This window comes from Monodelphis domestica, chromosome 7 (assembly GCF_027887165.1).
Source record: "Monodelphis domestica isolate mMonDom1 chromosome 7, mMonDom1.pri, whole genome shotgun sequence".
NCBI classification, from domain to species: domain Eukaryota; kingdom Metazoa; phylum Chordata; class Mammalia; order Didelphimorphia; family Didelphidae; genus Monodelphis; species Monodelphis domestica.
In genome coordinates, this window is record NC_077233.1 from 230,707,419 (window position 1) to 230,730,108 (window position 22,690).

General features: G+C 38.9%; 1 protein-coding gene across 5 annotated transcripts in view; it reads left to right on the top strand.

Annotated features, from left to right (window-relative positions):
- Nucleotides 1–22,690, top strand: part of DNAH3 (dynein axonemal heavy chain 3) — a 246,850-nt gene that overhangs the window by 122,612 nt on the left and 101,548 nt on the right. For all 5 annotated transcript variants that reach the window (XR_469849.3, XM_007498217.3, XM_056806547.1 and 2 more), the window contains 6 exons: nucleotides 3,765–3,963; nucleotides 5,357–5,465; nucleotides 5,916–6,029; nucleotides 7,331–7,507; nucleotides 17,918–18,009; nucleotides 21,576–21,795. Coding sequence is in view for 4 of the 5 variants with exons in the window: in XM_007498217.3 (XP_007498279.2) it covers nucleotides 3,765–3,963; nucleotides 5,357–5,465; nucleotides 5,916–6,029; nucleotides 7,331–7,507; nucleotides 17,918–18,009; nucleotides 21,576–21,795 (911 nt within the window). In the remaining variant the exon portion in view is untranslated. The remainder of the gene's footprint in view (nucleotides 1–3,764; nucleotides 3,964–5,356; nucleotides 5,466–5,915; nucleotides 6,030–7,330; nucleotides 7,508–17,917; nucleotides 18,010–21,575; nucleotides 21,796–22,690) is intronic.

The following is a 22,690-nucleotide window of genomic DNA, read 5'->3' on the forward strand; positions in this document are numbered from 1 at the left end:
CCTGGAAAAAAAAAGCCCAACTGTCCATACCAGTGAGCTGTCCTGAGTCCTGAACTTTAGGAACAACTCAGGTAGGAGGCAGGGTGGGAATGAGGATTGCAGAAGGTGAGATTTGATCTAAGTCTTGAAGGAAATCAGAGAAACCAGAAGGTGAAGAGAGTGATCTAGTATTGGGGTTAGCCATTCAAAAGTGCAGACTCTCAGTAAAAAGGGAATTAGTGTGTGGACAGAGGGCAGGTAGGTAACCCAGTGAGTTGAGAGCCAGGCCTAGAGATGGGGGTTCAATTGTAGCCTCAGGCACTTCCTAGCTGTGTGAACTCTGAGCAAGTCACTTAACTCTCATTGCCCTTACCACTCTTCTGCCTTGGAACCAATGCACAGTATTGATTCTAACCTTATAGAAGGTAAGTGTTTAAAAAAATATGTGGACAGGAATAAAAGATAAAAAAGAACAGAACAGTAGAAAGGAGCCAGGTTGTGAAGGGCTTTAAGGAACTAAACAAGAAAAATCTATATTTAATCCTGGAGGCAATAGGGAACCAAGGGAGTTTGACTGAGTAAAGGGGTACTGTGGTCAGATGTAAAATCAGTATAAACTGTCCCCCCCTCCCCACCTCCACTCAGTCATCTCTGATTGGGAGGCAACAACTATTCTCTTCCTTCTTACACACTCTTCCTGCAGATTATACTTTATCCTTTAGTGATCCTTTTCCCCTCCAAGGGTTATCCTTGGTATTCCTAGAAAAGTCTCCTTTTTATGTTAAAGGTTAAAGGGAAGAAAGGGTGAGTGAGGCCCATCCAATGTGGTTAGCCTTCCTGTACCTCATTGGTGACAACCTTGATGATGGTCATAGACAGAGACAGAGATGGAGATGCTGTCTAGAAGGCAACTTCACAACTTGTCCTGACCCAAGGTATATAGCAAAGGCTCAAGGGAGAGTTCTTTTGCAAAATCTTGCTCATAAGCCTAAGTATTTGAATTTTTGACCCAACTCCTAACATTCTATACCCACTTTCTGAGCTTTCTGGAGAAGATGAATGACCAAAGGTCATGTGACTCTTTCCTGCCCCAAGAAACCATCACCACCATCTGTGAGAGGAAAGAGTAAGGAATTCAGAAGTCTACTGCATGTGAGAAATGCAGCCTTCAGCTGAATTTTTTTAAGGCTCCAAAATTAAAAAAAATAATAATGAACTCAGTGCCTAAGGATCCATTTTGTGATGAATGACATCAAATCAATTCAATGACTGAGAGCCTCCTAGATTGTCCCAGTATCCAGGGGTTGTGAGGAAAGACTATGAGGTTTTGTGATTTTCTGGGGAGAAAAAAAGGAAGGTTGGGGAATGGAAAGATGTTGAGAGTGTGACAAGGAATTTTATTCACAGTATCTATGGCCTGATTCCCTAATGGGAACTGTAAAACCTCCCTTACTGGACTAAGAGAGTGAGCATGAGACCTAAAAGCTTCCCAGAAGGGGCTGGGATCAATGCTATTTTACTAACTTTAAAAGATGCATGCAGCCAGCCCATTAGGTCTCCTTATGAGGTGCAAATTAGTCCCTTGAATGAATCAGAAAGGAAGCAGTAATTAGGAAGAATGATAGAACAATGCCTCAGGGCGAACTTTTAAAAAACCATTTCCACTGAGTGCTAGAGACTACTTAAATTGGGGATGGGTAGAAGACATGAAGCTGAAGAAAGAACCAGTAAATAGTAACTTGGAGCTCTGAGAATGAAAGTGTAGAAAAAGATAACCACCACAAAGAAGTAACCTAGGGCAGCTAGATGAGGCCAGGCCTGGAGACAGGAGGTCCTGGGTTCAAATGTGGCCTCAGATACTTCCCAGATGTATGACCCTGGGCAAGTCACTTAACCCTCATTGCCTAGCCCTACCCACTCTTTCTGCCTTGATACCAACACACTGTATTAATTCTAAAAAAAGAAGGCAGGGGTTTAAAAAAAAGAGAGAGAAGAGAAAGTAGCCTGTTTTTAGAATTGAGGCTGTTTGGGCCTGAGAAATGTTGGGACAGAAGCTATGTTGCTAGACCACCTCTCTTTCCCCCTTACGCACATACAACAGATCCAAGACAACAATTGTATATTATCTTTCCCCTTGAGTATCTTTATGAGATCCTGAAGCCTTTTCCTCTGGGCACAGGGGAAGTCACTTTACTTTTCTGCAAGTCAAGTCAAAAAGCATTTATTGAGCACCCACCATGTGCCAATCGCTATGCTAAGTACAGAGGACACAATAAAGTGAAAAAATAGTCCCTGCCCTCAAGTAGCTCCTAATCTAACAGGAAAACAGCTATGTACAAACAAAATATATACAGAATAACTCGGAGGTCATCTCCTAGGGATTTCTTTGTTTTTAAATATCTAGCTTTATAAACGTTGTTAGCCATCTGCCTTTGTTAATCTCCATATCCTTATTGGAAAGATAACTATGAAGAGGTGCCTGAGATGGGGCTCATCCCCAGAGAATTTATACACTGAGGAGTTTTACCAAAAACACCATCTCTGACTGAAGATTTAGAGCTAAGAAAATGATGAGAATTAGAGAGCCATTAAACTACTTTCCAAAATGGTTTATACTTCAAGAAACCCATCTGGGCAATGAATCAGTAGAGTGAGGGACCAATACAACCCTGCTTACCACCCTACATGCATTAGTACTGTCATACATATGTTTAGAGATCCAGAATAATAATAAATGCTGCAGAAAGGCTTACTCTCTACTGTGATACCTGGAAAGAAGCAAAATATAGTAGCTGAGGAAAACTGCTCTCTGTGCAATGGCTGGAGTTTGGTGAAAGGTGAAGGATTTCCCTCATTCAATAACAGTCAACATTAAATTGATTCCATAGGTGTATTCTAATTAAAAACTACTTGAGCTCAGGGATGGCCTGTTTGACCTTTGGGTTTTCCTTTCTGTCTATGGTGTCTATGGTCTATAGGTGGATGGTATTTACTCAGAGTTTGGAGGGGGAGGAAGGGAGAGAGAGAAAGAGAGAGAGGGGGATGGAGAGAGGAGAGAGAGAGACAGACAGAGAGGGAGGGAGAAAGAGAGAGATAGAGACAGAGAGAGACAGAGAGAGAGGGAGTGAGAGAGACAGAGACAGACAGACAGAGAGAGACAGACAGAGAGACACACGCATGCACACACACAGAGGGGGAGAGAGGAGAAAGAGAGAGAGGGAGAGGAAGAGGGAAAGGGAGAAAGAGAGAGTGAGAGAGAGGAGAGAGAGTCAGAGAGAGAGAGACAGAGAGACACAAACATGCACACATACAGAGGGAGAGAGGAGAAAGAGAGAGAGAGAGAGGGAGAGAGAGAGACAGAGAGAGAGAGAGACACACACAGAGAGACACAAACATGCACACACAGAGAGGGAGAGAGAGGAGAAAGAGAGAGAGAGGGAGAGAGAGCGGGAGAGGGAAAGGGAGAAAGAGGGGGGGGGAGAGAGAGAGAGAGAGAGAGAGAGAGAGAGAGAGAGAGAGAGAGAGAGAGAGAGAGAGGAGAAAGAGAGAGAGACAGAGAAACAGAGAGAGTGAGGAGTGAGAGAGAGAGAGAGAGAGAGAGAGAGAGAGAGAGAGAGAGAGAGAGAGGAGAAAGAGAGAGAGACAGAGAAACAGAGAGAGTGAGGAGTGAGAGAGAGAGAGAGAGAGAGAGAGAGAGAGAGAGAGAGAGAGAGAGGGAGGGAGAGGAAGAGTGAGAGAGTGTACCTGGGGGAGAGTTATTCATAGATATCTATATGTCTGGACAGCTCGTGATGTGGTTGCCAAATTAGCCCATGACAAAGTTACAGATCTGAATGACTTCCAGTGGATCTCCCAACTTCGCTATAATTGGGAAAATGGGGATGTGATTGTGAGGATGATTACTACAGAAGCTCTTTATGGCTATGAATATCTGGGGAACTCCCTACGACTGGTGATTACACCCCTCACTGACAGATGCTACAGGTAAACTTGGTTAATCTCTATGGATGGCATGGTTTCACCTTTCAAAATGAGACCAAATATTTCCTACTTGAAGCCTCTTACCCTACTGCACATTATTGCTTTAAATGACTCTTAAAGAAATAATTTGAATAGGATAAGAATTTGACAGGGCCCAGTGGCATGTGGGAGAATCTGACGTTGAGGTCTGGGCATCACATTTTACGAGGGAGATGGATGTTATTCAGTCAGCCAAGATAGTGAAGGGATTCAAAACCAAACTAAATGGGTGATTAGGTGGCTCAGGGAATAGAGTCAGGCCTGGAAACAGGAGGTTCTGAGTTGAAATCTGGCCTCAGGCACTTCCTGGCTGTGTGTCCCTGGGCAAGTCACTTAACCAGAATTGCTCCTCTTCTGCCTTAGAACTGATACTTAGTACTGATTCTAAGACAGAAGGTAAGGGTTAAAAAAATACACATTATACAATAATCAGTTGCACTGAATGAAAGTTATCAACTTGGACAAGATTAAAATTAGGGGGGAAAGCTCAAGTACTGAATGGGAAAGGATCTCTTTTGTAGAAGAGTAAGTAGACTTGCTCTGTTTGGGCCTGGGAGGCAGAACCAGGCAATGGGTGAATTTTGCAAAGATAGAGATTTCAGCTTGATAAAAAGAAAAACTTCTAAACAATCACAGTTTTCCAAATACAGAAATAGCTAAATAATTAGGTAATGCATTTCCTAGTACTGGGGGAGTTTATAAGCCAAAGCATTTAGTAGGGATGTTTTAGAAGAGATTCCTGTTCAAGTTTTAGTTGGATCAAAATGGAAGTGTTTGGTCTGTAACACTTGAGGCTGGGTGGAGCAGTGGATAGAATGCAGACTTAGAGTCAGGAAGACCCACATTCAAATGCTACCTCAAACACTTACTGGCTATGTGACTGGGCAAGTTAGCTTCTTTCAGTCTCAGTTTCCTTATTTGTAAAATGGAGATGATAGCATCTGCTTCACAGGGTTGTTGTGAAGATCAAATGAGTTAAGATATATAGTACTTTGTGAGCTTTAAAGGCTATCTAAGAGCTAGCTGCTATCATCATCATTATAATCATTATACAAGTGGGTATATAGTTAGGTGTTCTTCAGTGTCAAAGAAGAATAACTCACAGCCAGTGTCTACTTTTCTACTTGTCCCATCTCCTGGGCACTTTTAGTCAACTGGCAGAGCAATGTGTCCAAATCCATTACATATGGGCCCCCTGCCATTTGATCCAGTCCTTGTTCTATAATATCCCTAAAGAAAATCATAATATAGTTTGAAGAAGTTCTATTCAATGTACAACAGCTTTACTGGAAACTCCCTTACCTGTAAACTTTAGGACTCAATGAATGACCCAAAGGTTTTGTTCTCATCTCTTTAGGACTTTAATGGGGGCTTTGAAACTGAATCTTGGGGGTGCTCCAGAGGGTCCTGCTGGGACAGGCAAAACAGAAACTACAAAAGATCTGGCCAAGGCCTTGGCTAAGCAGGTAATGAAAATAATATTGCCCTTACCTTAATGTTGGTTTCCTCCTATTTTTACTTCCTGTCCTTTTGAGGAGCTCTAAGTAGAAGAGAGACCATGAGATTCAAGATAATAATAAGATTTTAACTTGGAGAGGGGTTGGAAATCATACGCAAGAGCAGAAGGTTGAACTAGGAAGCATCATGCTATAAGAGAAAGAGCATTGCTGCAGGAGCCAAAACTCTGGGTTCAAATTATCTGACATTTACCATCTATGTGACTTTGGGCAAATGATTTGAACTTTCCTGGATTCCTTCTTCTGGGTCTTCATTGACATACATGACCTCTGACATGTCCATTCTAGATCTAAATCCATGGTTCTATGAGCCTTCCAGTGGGATAGTCTAGCCTTCTTGGGGAAAAGTGGAAAGCCCAGACTGGCAAAATTTATGGCTCCTTTCCCTCCTCTTTGTAGTGTGTGGTCTTCAATTGTTCCGATGGTCTGGATTACAAAGCTATGGGAAAGTTCTTCAAGGGATTGGCCCAAGCTGGAGCATGGGCCTGCTTTGATGAATTCAACAGGATTGAGGTAACTCTACTGCTAAGATATGGGAGTGCAGGAAAAAAGGGAAAGGGGAATTGGAGCATCTAAATTCTATTACTACAGAACAAACTCAAGTGCCTTATATTTCTAATTTATTCTTCATAGCACCCAGAACATTGTAAGTATTCAGTAAATATTATTGGTTAGATTTAAATTCAAAACAAAAACTACCACTGAGGAAAACATGTTAAAGTGTTATCCCCTTTTCTCTCTTCCTCATCTCATAAATGCACTCACACACAGAAACACACACATCTACAATGTACAAATAGAGATGCAAACACACAATACCTATAAATATACCTGAGCAAATTCTGTCTCCCTGGGTCTTGATTAACAGTTGGATATCCAAGGTCCCTTCCTTCCAGTTTTGAATCCCATTGTCCTATCATACACTCATACATTCTCTTGATCTCTGCCAATAGTGTAGCAGCCTGCTGCTACAGGATCTTCTTGCAAGGGTTGAGCACCTGAAAGGGAAGCTGGGGACTGAGGGAATATGAGTGGAAGGGCTAAAGATTAAGGGAGAAAAGACATGGATAGAGAAAGCAGATACAAGGACACAGGATTCTTCAGCATCACTTCCAGCCTGTCAGCTCTTCCTCAGATGGTTAGAGAGAGAATCAGACAGGTGAACTGAATTTTATTGAGCTTTTAAGGAATGGGAGATGTGGGATTGTGATAGAAACATTAATGACATATTGGCAATCGACAATAAGACAAAAGAAAGAATACCAACCCAAAGGCAGGGCCAGTGCCCAGACCAGAAGCTCATTTGGAAGTCCTACTTCCTCCAGAGCCCTGGCATCATTTCATTCAAATGCTGAGTGTGTGTCTTTGTCATTACAAAGAAGCTATAGAAATTGAATGCCAGCTTTCTAGACTGCAGACATGGGGAGAGGTTTGAGTTTCACAAAATTGGAGCCTCGATTCAACTCAAAGATTCAGAAATCAATCATGTGGAAACTAGAAATATATCCATAGGTCTGATCCATGAACACTTTGCTCATTAGAGTCAACTTTTGAATACATCTTTAATTGCTTCATGATCTGTTATAACTGAAAACCTACAAATAGCCAAGTCATACTTTAGTTTTTCACTGAGAATTTGACAGCTTAATTTTGGCTTTCCTTAGTAACCTTGAGATCCAGTTCTCATTGAAAAATATATTTGAAATGATTAAAGTTTTCCTTTAGTTATCCAAATGCTCTTTCCTGGAACTGACTTTGGTAGATTGAGTGAGAGGTTCTGGCCCCTGTAGCAAGTAGGCATTCTTCTCACCCAGGTGGAGGTGTTGTCCGTGGTGGCCCAGCAGATCCTCAGCATTCAACAGGCCATCATACGAAATATGAAGACTTTCATATTTGAAGGCACTGAGCTCTCTCTGAATCCAACCTGTGCTGTCTTCATTACCATGAATCCTGGGTATGCAGGCCGGGCAGAACTTCCTGATAACCTCAAGGTAAATGCTAGGTGGTATTATGAAATTAAGGCATCCCAGATAATACCTATCATTCATGGGATCAGGTGGCAGCATAAGACAGTGATTGTAGAAGTGAGATTTGAAATATTTGATACTAGGTGTAAGCCCTTTTTAAAAATAATCACAGCCCATTATTTATTTGTACTGCTTTCCATTACACTTCCATGCATAGCTCTGTGAAGCAGTGTAGTAGAGTAGATATAACCTCAGTTTAGGAGACAGATAAGCTAAGTTCTTATCCCAGCCTTACCACTAACTATAGCTATATTCATTTTTCTGAATCTCAGTCCCTTCATCTAGAAAAAGATAATAGTGACAAATGTCCTGCCCACCTCCCAGAGATTCTGAGAACCAAAGATAATGGATGTGAAAATAATGTGGAAAGTTTAAAGCACAATAAACCTATAAAGTATTATTGTCAAATATTACTTTTACATCTTGTAATTCCTATCACCCCTTGAATAATATTGATGTCCCAAGCCATCAATATTTATGGGAGGACTCTCTTTTTAAAATTCAATTTTATTTTATTTTCAGGTCTTCATTCTCTCTTTCCTAACCCTACCCCTCATCAAACAAATAATTCCTTTTTACAAACCTGTAGAATCAATTTTAAAAGCTCTTCTCCCCACTCAAACATCCCCCTGTCAGGAGATGAATAGCATTTTTCATTATGAGTTCTCTTAAATCATGATCAGAGTTCTGAAGTCTTTCTATTTTTGCCTTTACCATATTGTTGTCATTGTATAATTTTTCCTCCTGGTTTTATTCATTTTACATTGTATCAGTTCATGCAAATCTTCTAAGGTTTCCTTAAGCCATTCCCTCCATCATCTCTTACAGCACAATAGTATCCTATCGTGTTCATATACTATAACTTACTTGTTCAACTATTCCCCATTTGATAGGTACCTCCTCAGTTTCCTTTAATTTTTGTCACTATAAAAATTGCTACTGCTATTACTCTATCTTAACAATTGTTTTAATGAATAGAATGATAGGTAACTGAAGAGTAACAACAATTCACCTTTATGTAACATTTTAAAGATGTGTAAAATTGATACAAATGTTATAAGCATTTTATAGTTTAGGAAACTATAATTTAGAAAATTACATCAGAGAAGGAAAAATAATTTCCCCAATGGTTGTACAGTTAGTAGGTGACAGAATTGGTATTTTAACTTGGGTCTCATGACTCCCAAGTCCAATGTTCTTTCCACTATGCCATATTGTTTCCTACACTGTGCATAAACTTGTTTCCACAACCACTATATAAGTTCTCAGGTTTTTCCTGATAGCCAAAGGAGATATGTCAATGGAATTTTTTCCTCTCTAGGATGGCATTGTTGTATAATGGAAAAATAAAGGTGGTAGGAGGCAAGAGACAGACAAAAGACAGGTCCTAGTACTCTTCTACTGCTTAGTAATCATAATACCCCAGGTGATTAATTTAACTCCTTTGGGCCTCAGTTGCCTCATCTGTAAAATAGGGATAATAGTTCCAAGTGTTATATCTAGAATGGTGCACTCTACACAATAGAAACAATAAATACTGTTGAATTGAATATTAGAAGCCATCTCTTCCAACTCATTTCAAAAAGGAATCTTTCCAACATATCTGACAGGTCTTCTTCCAGGCTTTTCATGAAAAACTATAGTGAGGTGAAACTAACTACTTCTCCTGATAATCTATCCAGTTTATGGATAAGATCTCATTGTTAGCAGTTTTTCCTCTTACATCAATCCTACATTGGACTTTTAATAGCTTCCAACCATTGTTTCTGGTTCTACCCTCTGGATCCAAATAGAACAATTCTAATTAACTCTTTTTCTATATGACAATCCTTTAATTACTTAAAGATCATAATGTTTCTCCTTCCCAATAACACCACCAGCCTTTTCTTCTCCAAACTAAAATTCCTCAGTTTGTTTAACTGATCGTCTTGTGGCATGAACTCAAAGCCCTTCACTCTCCAATTCAATGCCAAGGTGGGGCCAGGATTCTTAAATAATATTGGGTTGAATTTAACTCTTCCACTTTTGAATCACTCAGCCTTATACCTTTTTCCCTTTCCATAGTTTCCTAGTTTTGGTAGCTTGATTTATCCAAATATGGCATAATGAAAAGGTTATTAGATTTGTAGTCCAAAGGGGGCAGAGCCAAAATGACATATTAGTGGTAACCCAGATGAATCTTCTCCATATTAAGCTACAAACAACTTTAAAATAACATCTCAAATCAAATTTTGGAGCAATAGAACCAACAAAAGATCAAGGTGAGATGCCTTTCCAGTATAAAACAACTTAAATCAGAAAGATAAATTTTTGACTCTGGGGTTGGAAGCCTGGGCAGAGGCCACATAAACAGCAGAAAGAGCAACTTTTGGAATTCTTGTCACTATAAGGAGGTCAGAAAACTGACTAGAAAGAGATTACAGAGGACCTTTTGCTGGTACTGGGTACAGTTGGCACTGAATGACAACTTTATTGCTCATGCACAGTTCTGGATTGCAGTTCCAGGGTGGAGAAGAGCAATGAAGGTCATTCACAAGGGAAGGGGGTCCCTGGTCACACTTACAAGGTAAAAAGTGTGCCAGCTCTTGTGGCTACAATGGGTTAGGGGCCCTTCTTGGGTAAAGACCAGATAGTAGAGCAGAACAGTGACCATACCTCTCCTTATATCACACTACCTTGTAAGTACCCAAAACTTGCAGACCCTCAGAACTAGCTCTAAGAACAGCAACGAAGGGCCTAAAGCTTGGGGCAGTACCTCACCTCCTTAAGGTGAGCAGAGTGCAACTTTAGCATAAAATTCAGTCAAAAAATAGGTTAGTAAAATGAACAAATGCAAATTAGAAAAAAGAATTTGACTATAAAAAGCTACCATAGTAGCAGAGAAGACCAAAACATAAACTCAGAAGAAGATAACAATGTGAAAACAGCTACTAAAAAGGGCCTCAAAGAAAAATGCTAATTAGACCCAAACCCAACAAAAATTCCTGGAAGAGTTAGAGATAAGAGTGGTAGAAGAATCCTTGGGGAAAGAAATGAAAGGGATGCAAGAAAATTATGAAAGGAGAATTAACAGCTTAATAAAAGAGGCACAAAAATTCATTGAAGAAAAGAATTTTCTCAGAGCAGAATAGGCCAACTGGAAAAGGAAGTAAAAAATATAATGAAGAAAAAAATGTTTAAAACCCTTACCTTCCATCTTGGAATCAATACTGTGTATTGATTCCAGGGCAGAAGAGTGGTAAGGGCTAGGCAATGGGGGTTAAGTGACTTGCCCAGGGTCACACAACTAGGAAGTGTGTGTCTGAGGCCAGATTTGAACCTAGGACCTCCCATCTCTAGGCCTGGCTCTCAATCCACTGAGCTATCCAGCTGCCCCCTGAAGAAAAAATAAAATTGGCCAAATGGAAAAAGAGGTACCAAAGTTCTATGAAGAAAATAATTAAAAAAAATTAGAATCAGACACGTAGAAGCTAATGGCTCTATGAGACATGAAGAAACAATAAAACAAATTTAAAAGAATTAAAAAAGTGAGAAGAAAATGTGAAATATCTCATTGGAAAAACAACTGACCTGGAAAATAGACAAAGGACAGATAACTTAAGAATTATTAGACTACCTAAAAGCCATGATCAAAGAAAGACATTATCAAGGAAAACTGCCCCACTATCTTAGATCCATAGGGTAAAATATTAATTGAAATAAACTACCAATCAATTACCTCAAAGAGATCCCAAATCAAAAACTCTCAGGAATATTATATCTGAATTCCAGAGCTCCCAGATCAAAGAAAAAATACTTTAAGCAGCCAGAAAGAAATATTTTCAATATTATGTAGTCACAATTAGGATAACATAAAATTTAGCTGCTTCCAGACAGTGAAGGAGCGACAGGCTTGGAATATGATATTCCAGAAGGCAAAGGAGCTAGGATTACAATAAAAAATAACCTTCCCAGAAAAGATGAATATATTCCTTTGGTAGGGGCACGGTCGGGAGAGGTAAGAATATGTACTTAATGAAATAGAAGACTTTCAAGCATTCCTTATGAGATGACCAGAGCTGGATAGAAAATTTGACATTCTAACACAAGATTCAAGAGAACCATAAAAAGGTAAACATGAAAGAATAATCATGAGGGACTTTAGGAAAGTTAAACTGTTCAAATTCCTTTATACATGTAATTTCGTGATACATGTAACTCCTGAGAATGTTTTTATTTTTAGAGCAGTTAAAAGGAGTTACACAGACAGAATGCATGGATGTGAGTCAATTTTGTTGAAATGATTAAAAAAAAACACCAAAAATGAAGGGATAAGAAAGAGAGATGCCCTAGGAGAAGGTGGAAGAGAGAGGTAGAATGAAGAAAATTTTCTTACATAAAAGAGACACACAAGGAAGACCTTTTATAGTAGAGGGGAAAATGGCAGGAGGTGGGAGGACAGACATTGCTTGAACCTCAGCATCATTGGAATTAGTTCAAAGAAGGAGAAATATAAACACACTTAATTGTATATAGAAATGTAACCTACCCAAGTAGGCAAATAAAAAGGGAAAGGGATAAGAGAAAAGGCGGGGGATGATTTTAAAAAAGAGGGAAAGATTAAGAGATGCAGTGGTTAAAGCAAAATAGATTTTGAGGATGAATAAGATTTAAAAGAGAGAGAAGAAGAAACAGAAGAAAAAGGCATGGAGGAGGAAATGTAGTATTTATAAATGTGAGTGTGAATGAGATGAGCTCACCTATAAAACAGAAGCAGATAGCAGAATGGATTAGAAACTGAAATCCAGCAATATATTGTTTACAAGAAACATCTGAAACAGAAAGTCAACACAGAGTTAAAATTAAGTAGAATGCTTCAACTAAACTAAAAAAAAATGGAAAAAAGGTATTAATCATGATCCCAGACAAAGCAAAAGCAAAAACAGACCTAATTAAAAGGGATAACCAAGGAAACTACAATTTGCTAAAAGGTACCATGTACAATGAAGTAATACAGAAAAAAAATTTACAGCAAGTTTCTCTGACAAAAGCCTCATTTTTTTCAAATGTATATTGAGGATAGAACTGAGTTAAATTCATAAAAATGAGACCCTTTCCCCAATTGATATATATCAAAGGATATATAGGTAATTTTCAGAAGAAATCCAAGCTATCCAAAGTCATAAAAATGTTCTAAGTCATTGTTCATTAGAGGAAGGCAAATTAAAACAACTCTATGGTACCACCTCACAGAATCTGATTTAGACATAAAGGATGATATTATAAGTGAATTAGGGGAGGGGGCAGAATAAAAATGGCAGCTTAAAGAAAAAATTGATTATCTGTGAATACCCTTTCACACCAATCAAAAGCAAAGAACTTCTAGGGGGTCAGAAAACCAAATTCCATAAGAAGACAGAACTCCAGGCCCTTCCTGCTCAATTCAACTTAAAAAGTATGCAGAGAAGGTTGAATTCTTGGGTATAAGGAAAAGAAAGAAGGAAAGTGCCAATGCCCCTCCCCCACCTACTGTGCTGAGACTCACTGGATGGTGGGATCTAGGGCTCCAACTAGGAGAGAGTAGCTTGCTACCACAATTACAAAAAGCTTAGAGCTCTGACCACAGCTGACAAGGAAGCAGCTGGTGGAGAGGAGCAGAGGAGAGGGCCTGTGGTTGTAGCTTTTAGCCATCATACCTTCATCTTGGGCCTCTGCTATGGGAAGTTTTGGCCTTAGGATACATTCAACTCTGCAGATCAACTCAACTGGCCTAATCCAGTATACTAGTAGAGCAGAGAAGAAGCCTTTAGAGGGCAGAAAAGTTTAAACTCACAGAGCCAGCCACCAACCAGAGAAGCAAGTATACACAGAAAGAGTATGAGTAAACAACAGAAGAATAAAAAAGAAACTATTATTAAAGCTTCTATTCAGAAAAACAAAGAACAGTTGGAACAGGGGTGGACCAAGGAACATTAAGCAAAACCTCAGAAACTCCAGTGAACTGGATTCAGGCTCCAGAAGAGCTAAAAAAAAAAAGAATTAAAAAAACAAATAACACAGGCTGAAGAAAACTGGGAAAAGACTCAAAAAGCAAAATTGGTCATCTGGAAACAGAAACACATGAGCTAAAACAAGAAAATAGTCTCCTGAAAGCCAGAATTGACCAGCTAGAAAACAAGGCAAGAAATGAAGAGAATGAATTACAAAGAAAAATACCTCAAAAGAAAAAGGAGGATCAAAAAGTCATGGATAAAATCTGATCTTTAAAAATCAGAATTGAACTAGAAGCTAATGAATTCACAAGGCATCAAGATTTTATAAAACAGAAATCAAAAGAATGATAAAATAAGAGGAAATTAGTGAATTAGGGGAACATAGAATAGTTTACACATTGAATCTATGAAGAGAAGAATTTATGACTAAACAAGAGAGAGAACAAGAGATGTAAAAAGAATAATATTGATTTTATTAAATTAAGGGGTTTTATAGAAACAAAACCAATGCAGATTAGAAGGGAAACAACAAATTGAGAAAGAAATTCATAGCAAATTTCTCTGATAAAAGTCTCATTTCTCAAATATATAAAGAATTAATCAAATTTATAAGAATACAAGTAATTCCCCAATTAACAAATGTTCAAAGGAAATGAATAAACCATTTTTCAGATGAAGAAATCAAAGCTATCAATAATCATCTGAAAAATGTTCTAAATCCCTCTTGATTAAAACAACTCTGAGGTACTACCTCACAAAAATTGTGTGATTGGCCAATATGACAGTAAAGTGATAAATGCTGGAGATATGGCAAAATTGATATACTAATGAATTGCTGGTGGAGTTTTTAACCGATTGAGCTATTCTGGAAGGCAATTTGGATTTATGTCCAAAGGGCTCTAAAACAATGCATACTCTGATCCAGTATTACTACTACTACATCTATATCCTGAAGAGATATTTTTAAAAAGGAGGTGGGGTGGGAAAGAACCTATTGGTATTTTATATTTATAGTCGTTCTTTTTGTGGTAGAAAAGAATTCAAAATTAAAGGGATATCTATCAATTGGGGAATGACTGAACAAATTGTGGTATATGATGGTGATACTAATATCCTGTAAGAAATGAGCAGGATGATTTCAGAAAGAGTTGGAAAGACCAAGACCTTCATGAGCTGATGCAAAGTGAAATAAGCAAAATTAGGAAAACATATACAGTAACAGAAATATTGTGGAATGATCAACTGTGATACTTTGCTATTGTTGGCAATATAACAATTGAGAACAATTCTGAAAGACAAAAGACAAAGAATGCTAACCACCTCCAAAGAAAGAACTGTTGGAGTCAGAATGCAGATGAAAGTGTATTTTAATTGTTTATTTGCATTTATGTTTTGGGGTTTGGGTTTTATAAGATTACTCATCTATAAAGATGAATAATATGGAAATATGTTTTGCATGGTAATACATATATAACCCAGATTGAATTGCTTGCCAGCACTAGAAGGAGGGAGGGAAGGAGATATTTGATTATATAACTTAGGAAAACTTTTGTGTAAGTTTATTATACATAATTGGAAAAAAATTTAATTTAAAAAACAAAGCATCTGACAATAAAAAAAAGAAATGACAAATGCTGGAGGGGATGAGGGAAAAATAGTTATACTAATAAATCGTTAATGGAGCAGTGAATATTCCTTCTGCAGAACAATTTAGAATTAGGCCCATACGGTTATAAAACTTTGAGATACTTGTAATATTTATAGGGAAAGATGGGTGGATATGAATACAGGGGATAAGGAAGGTTTGTAGCAGGGAATGGAGGAGTTGAAGGGAGAGAGGGAATATGGCTGCTGGTGAGGCAAAAGGAGGGAGATACCCCCTGCCAAGGGGCTGTTTTTGAACAAATGGAGTTTCTGAGAAATGGGCCACTTATGATAGCCTGTGGGGATGTCTTTTCTATGGATTGATATTGAAGATGCCCCAGAGCAGGTAAACATGGACCCTCCTGAGGAACAAGCCTTTCCCCAGACTTTAGTCACCCAGCAAAGGTCCGATAAGGACCATTTGTATTTGGAATGATTGAACTGAGGGTCAGCTCCCTCTATGCCCCAGAAAAGATAGTCCTCTTATCTGAATGCGATATTCAAATAAGATAAATTTTAATAACCAGTTTGGATTGGAGAAGTATCAGGGAAGAGGGAAGAGGGATTTCTCTAGATAAAGTTTGGAGCTGAGGCCAGGCCTCACAGGCTGGAGGAGGGTTTCTCTTATTCCTGTCTATACTATATCTACACTATATCTCTGCTAGTTTTCTTAATTTCACATCTTAGCAGTAGACAGTAAGCAACAAGAAAAGTTCTGACTTTCAGAGCTGGTTGGGCCTGTCTCTTTGGGCTGAATAAAATAGAGGCACTTCTATCCAGACTCTAGGAAGAAAAACTCCCCACACTTTCCCTGCCAGGAAGAAAGTGCTAGTCACAAGACCAACTGCCACTCCCAATTGCTCCTTCCCCCACCAACTGTCAGTCTTGTCAACTTCGTCTCTTTCTAATAATCCTACTGTTGCTTGTTCCAACACAGTGGCAGAAAGTCCAGAACTTGTTTTAGTTTCCTTTCCACCTACCCTTTGACTGAAAAAAACTACTATGTCTAGGGGACAGCTGGGTGGCTCAGTGGATTGAGAGCCAGGCCTAGAGATGGGAGGTCCTAGGTTCAAATCTGGTCTCAGACACTTCCCAGCTGTGTGACCCTGGGTAAGTCACTTAACTCCCATTACCTAGCCCTTACCACTCTTCTGCCTTGGAACCAATACACAGTACTGATTCTAAGATGGAAGGTAAGGGTTTAAAAAACAACAACTACTATGTCTATTCCCCCCAAAAGATCAGAGGAAAAGGAAAATAACCTATATGTGTGTGTGTATATATATACATACATATATATATCAGTTCTTTTTGTGGTGGCAAAGAATTGGAAATCAAGGAAATGCTTATCAATTGGGGAATGGTCAAAAAAGTTGTAGTATGATTGTGATGTAGTATAATTGTGCTGTGGGAAATGACAAAGGTGGGTGGTTTCAGAAAAAACAAGGCAAGATTTACAGGAACTGATGTAAGGTGAGAAGAACGGAAGATAATTATGCTTAGTCACAGAAATGTTGTAATGATGATCAATTGTGAAAGACTTAGCTATTAAAGTCCAAGACAATTCTTTTTTTTTAAATTTTATTTAATTTAGAATATTTTTCCATGGTTACAAGATTCATATTCTTTCACTGCCCTCCCCCAATCCCCTTCCATAACCAATGTTCAATTCCAATAGATTTTACATGTGTCATTGATCAAGACCCATTTCTATACCATTAATATTTGCCACTAGGGTGATCATTTAGAGTCTACATCCCCATTCATATCCCCATTGACCTTTGTGATTGGGCAGTTATTTTTCTTCTTTGTTTCTAGTCCCACAATCCTCTGATTGTGGATAGCATTCTTTCTCATAAGTCCCTCAGAATTGTCCTGATCCGAGACAATTTTTTAAAACCCTTACCTTTTGTCTTAGAATCAATATGGTATATTGGTTCCAAAGCAGAAGAGTAGTAATGGCTAGGCAATGGGGGTCAAGTGACTTGCTGAGGGTCACATAGCTGGGAAGTGTCTGAGGCCAGATTTAAACCTAGGACCTCCCATCTCTAGGCCTGGCTCTCAATCCACTGAGCCACCCAGCTGCCCCGATCCAAGACAATTCTAAAAGATTCATGATGAAAAAAAATACTATTTTCCTCCTGAGAGGGAACTGATAGAACTCTAAGTACAAGTACAAATATAATTTTCTGTCTTTATTTTTCTTTTTTAAAAAAATGGCTGATATAGAAATATGTTTTCTATGAAAAAATAAAGATTTAAAATCCTCAACATTCAGTATCCAGTTCCACATTTCCTTATATAATCCCTTTGGCCAAATTATTCAGATTCTTCAAGTCTTAGTTTCCTCATTTGTAAAATGGGAACAGTACAACTTAAACCATCTATTTCACAGTGTTGGCATGAATATCAAATAAGATATTGTTTGTGTAACAGTCCTGACTAATCAAAAGTCATTCCATGATGAGATAGAAAACTCCCAATGAGGAACCTCTATCTATCAATACAATGTGGCAATCTGGCAACATAACAGTTTTGAAGAATTGCCCTGGGCAGTCAAAGATTAAGTGACTTGCCCACTGTCTGAGGTGGGATTTGAACTTGATTCTTCCTGATTCCATTCTCTATCCATTATTCTTTGTTGCTTCTTTTTAGGAACATCAGACTTTATTAGTATTCCTGCACTTTTGCCAATAGAGACCTGGCCTTTATGTAAGTTTCCTGGTATGTTCTGATTAGTTGTTTTTTTCTTTCTCAGGCCTTGTTCCGAACAGTTGCCATGATGGTACCTGATTATGCATTAATTGGGGAAATATCCCTGTATTCCATGGGATTTCTGGACTCTCGTAGGTAAGCTGCTTTGAATTTTTCACTTTCTCGTAGATTCTGAAAGGTCTGTAATGCCTGACAATGCTTCCTGGGAGTAGCTAGAGTTCAGGGGTTAGCCTCAACCACCTCGATTCCACATGGCACATTGGAAAATTGGGATCATACAATCATAGATAACTTCAATGGACCTCATTGGTTATCTAGTTTGACCCCAAAAATGGTTAAGTGACTTACACAAGGTCACATAAGTAGTATCAGAAGTAGGATTTGAACTCAGGTCTTTTAACTTTAGAATCAATGTTTAATCATATTGAATTTTTTCTTATAAACTATCTAGTCTGGGGATTGACCTTTTCACTTATTGGGTGATACCTCAGTGCCAGCTTGTATTCCAAGCATACACTTACTTATCCCTCAGAACCTTAGACTGGAGAAAGATGTTGTTGTTGAGTGTCTGAATTGCATAGAAAGACTCATTTTCCTGAATTCAAATGTGACCGCAGATACTTCCTAAGTGGGCAACTCTAGGCAAGTCACTTAACCCTATTTACCTCGGTTTTCTCATCTGTAAAATGAACTGGACAAGGAAATGGCAAATCATACTAGTATCTTTGCCAAGAAATCCCCAAATGGAATCATGAAGAGTCAGACATGACTGAAATGACTGAACAACAAATTCCATAATGGGGAAGGGCTGCTCTGAGTCTCTTTCTCTCTCTTCCCTCTCTGTATCTCTGACTCTGTCTCTCTCTCCCTCTCTCTCTGAACCCACTCTCTCTCCATCTCCCTTACCTCTGTCTTAGAATCAATTCTGTGTATTGGTTCTAGGGCAGAAGAGTGGTAGCTATCAGATAATGGAAGATAAATGCCTTACCCAGGGTCACACAGTTAGGAAGTGTCTGAATCCAAATTTGAACCCAGGACCACCTGTCTCTAGATTTGGATCTCACTCCACTGAGCCACCCAGCTGCTCCCCCCCATCCATACTGTCTTATTTTGTACCCTTTAGAATCAATGGGCTCATATTAAGATATTTGGAGAAGCACAGGGATGAAGTCTGTGGCTTTGAAACTCTTTTGGAGTTGTTGCTCTTCATGGAGCTCACTGGGTCAGGTGGGGATGAAAGTCTTGAAGCCGACTGCATTAACATTATGTTCTAAAAAGCTTAGCCAGGCAATCACAAATGTGCCCTGGAAGACCTTCTTTGGCACAGGGGTGGTTCTAATTAAGTTAAAGTGTGATAGAGGAGCCAAGAAAGCCAATTCAATCTTAAGCTATAATGACAAGAAGTAGAGCATCCAGGAATGAGGAGTGGCCAGACTCACTATTCCCTGGTTTGTTCTGTGATCAGTTCTGAGTGCTGCATTTTAGGATACCTATCGGTAAACTGGAGAGTGTCTGGAGAAATGCAACTAGGATGGTGAAAGGCCTCAAGTTCATGCCACATGAGGATGGATCAGGAGAACTGGGGATTGTCAGCCTAGAGAAGACTTTGGAGGGATAGGATAGCTGCCCACAAGAATTTTAAGAGCTAGTATATGGAGGAGGGATTCAGCTTGTTCTACTTGACTCCAGAGAGCAGAACAGAGAATGATGATGTGGAAGATGTAGAGAGGCAGATTTAAGCTTGATATAGGGAAATATTTCCCATGAATTAGAGCTTTCCAAAAGTGGCATAAGATTCTGATATTGAGAATGACTGAAGGCAAAAGGAGAAAGAGATGGTAGAAGATGAGATGGATAGATAGTGTCATGGAAGCAACAAACATGAGCTCAGAAAGATTTTGGGAGATAGTGGAGGATAGATGGGCTTGATGTGCTATGGTCCATAGGGTAACGAAGAATCAGACACTATTGAAGGACTAAATAACAAAAAGGTGGAATGGGCTACTTATGGAAGTAGTAAAGTCTCCCTTACCTGAGGGAAAGATAAAGCTGGATTACTAGATATATGGTAGAATTCTTCACATGCAAATTGGACTAGATGGCCTCCAAGGTTTCTTCTGACTCTTAAATTCTATGAAAAATGACCTCTGAGAGTTAATTGTTACTAAAGTATACAATTACCCTATCAGAAATCTTATAATTCATAATAAGGTCTCATTTGGCAGGTAATTAAGTAGTGCAGTGGGAAAAGCACCTGGATTCTAATCCAGCCTCAGAAACTTACTAGTAGCATAACCTTAGAAGAGTCATTTAACTTCAGTTTGCCTCAGTTTATTTATCTGAGAAATGAGGATAATGAAATCTACCTCTCCAGGGCTATGAAGATCAAATAAGATAGTAATTATAAAGCACTTAACACAGTAACTGGCACATAGTAGGTATTACATATAATCTATATTGTTGTTCAATTGTTTCAGTCATATTTGACTCTTCATGATCCTATCTGGAGTTTTCTTGGCAAAGATACTGGGTGTTTTGCCATTTCCTTCTCCAGCTCATTTTACAGACAAAGAAACTGAAGCACGCAATGTTAAGTGACTTGGTTAGGGTCACACAGCTAGGTATTCAGGTATTTGAAACTAGGTATTCCAGACTCCAGGCCAAGAGCTCTACTCACCCTGCAACCTCACTGTTAATTATTATTATTAAATTCTGTGAAAAATGACATTAGAGTATTAACCACTACTGAAGCATACAACTACATTATCAGAAACCTTGTAATTCATCATAAGGCATTGTTTGGCAGGCAGCTAGGTGTTACATTGGATAGAGCAGTGGACCTGAAGTCGAGAAGACGTCAGTCCAAATCTATCCTCAGACAATTACTAGCTGTGTGACTCTGAGCAAGACATCTAACTTTTGCCTCAGTTTCATCCACTGTAAAATGGGTACAATAATAGCTTCTACCTCCCTGGGTTGTTGTGAGAACCAAATGAGTTAATATTTATAGAGCATTTTGCCAACCTTAAAGAGCTATATAAATGCTAGCTCTGACTATTTGGGAGAATATAAGGATATGAGTGTGTTGAGGATCCTTGCCTATGAAATAGTACTACTGAACTAAGCCAGATTCTTCAGATACCACTTTATGAGTCAACTTTCAAGTGATTTGACTCATCCTTTGGATTGCCAAGAGAAGCTGACTAACAGACGGAGAAGAAAAAATATTCTCATGATGCATATCTATATGAAGAATAGGTTTTAGAGTTGAAAGAGTCCCAGAGGTCATTTAGTCCAGCCATTACCTGAAGCACAAGTCTACAACTTTGTAGACAAGCATAGGGCTTGTCACAATGCTTCAATAAGGTCATTGTTTGAAAATCTTCAAGTAGACACTTACTGCTCCACAAATCACCCCATTCATTCCACACAAAGCGGGAGGGGTGGATAGGTAACTCAGTGGATAGAGCATCAGGCTGAGAGACAGGAGAGGTCCTGGGTTCAAATCTGGTCTCAGACACTTCCTAGCTGTATGACCCTGGGCAAGTCACTTAACCTCAATTGCTCTTCTGTCTTGAAACCAATACTTAATATTGATTCTAAGATAGAAAGTAAGAAAACAAACTAACAAAACAAAACAAAATCAAGAAGTCTGAAACCTAACCCAGTAGTCTATACAACTTTTTTTTTTCCTTCACAAGTCTTGCCCAGAAAATCGTTGCTACTTACCGTTTATGCTCTGAGCAGTTATCATCTCAGCATCACTATGACTACGGGATGCGGGCGGTAAAGTCTGTCCTCACAGCTGCTGGGAACCTGAAGCTAAAATATCCAGAAGAAAATGAGAGTGTCCTGTTGCTCCGCGCCTTGTTGGATGTTAACTTGGCCAAATTCTTGGCCCAAGATGTACCTCTATTTCAGGTAAGCAGCAGATCATTCTGAACTTGAACTCCTGGATCCATCTTCACTAGATAGATATGAAACCAATGTTTAGAGACAGCCCAGCTCAGATGTCTTTCTATGGACAACAGATTGGACTGCTATGGAGCACCTAAACCTCTGTTTAGTTTTCCCATAAGTCCGTTTAAGATACACTTCTTTTAGAAACTGCAGGAAGTGCACTAGCCCATCTAGTGGGCCAAGGCTAGGCAACATTGTGAAAAAATACAATATCCTCAATTCTCTTTTCTGTCTTTCTGTTCCAGAATCTTTCATTCCTTCCTAGTACACTGTGTTTCCAGCTCCTATATACTTGGGCTCTTGTCCTAGTCCCATTCTCAAAGAGCCTTAATCTTATATTTTTATGCTGGTTCAGCCATTTTTCAGTCATGTGTGACTTTATGATCCCTTTTAGGGTTGGTTTTCTTTGGCAGAGATACTGGAATGGTTTTACCATTTTTTCCTTCAGCTTATTTTACAGATGAGGAAATGGAAGCAAATGGGGTAAAGTGACTTGCCCAAGGTCAGATAGCTAGTAAGAATTTGAGCCCAGACTCAGGATAAGTCTTTCTAACTCAAGGCTTGGAACTCTGTTCATTGTGCCGCCTAGCTCCCTTTATACTTACATAGTCAACGCTAACCATGTGACAGAGGATGAGTCATTTAATTTCTTTAAACCTCAGTTTCTTCAACTGTAAAAGGGAGATAATGATACCTGTGTTGCCTCAATACCATTTTGTAATGTTGTGAGGAAAGTGCTTGGTAAAATGAACCAGGTAACCCTAATACATTATAATTATGATACTACTATTGTGGTTACAATGACCCCCCCATAAAGTATGCTTAATAGATACTTTGAATGCACTTTAATAGAGCA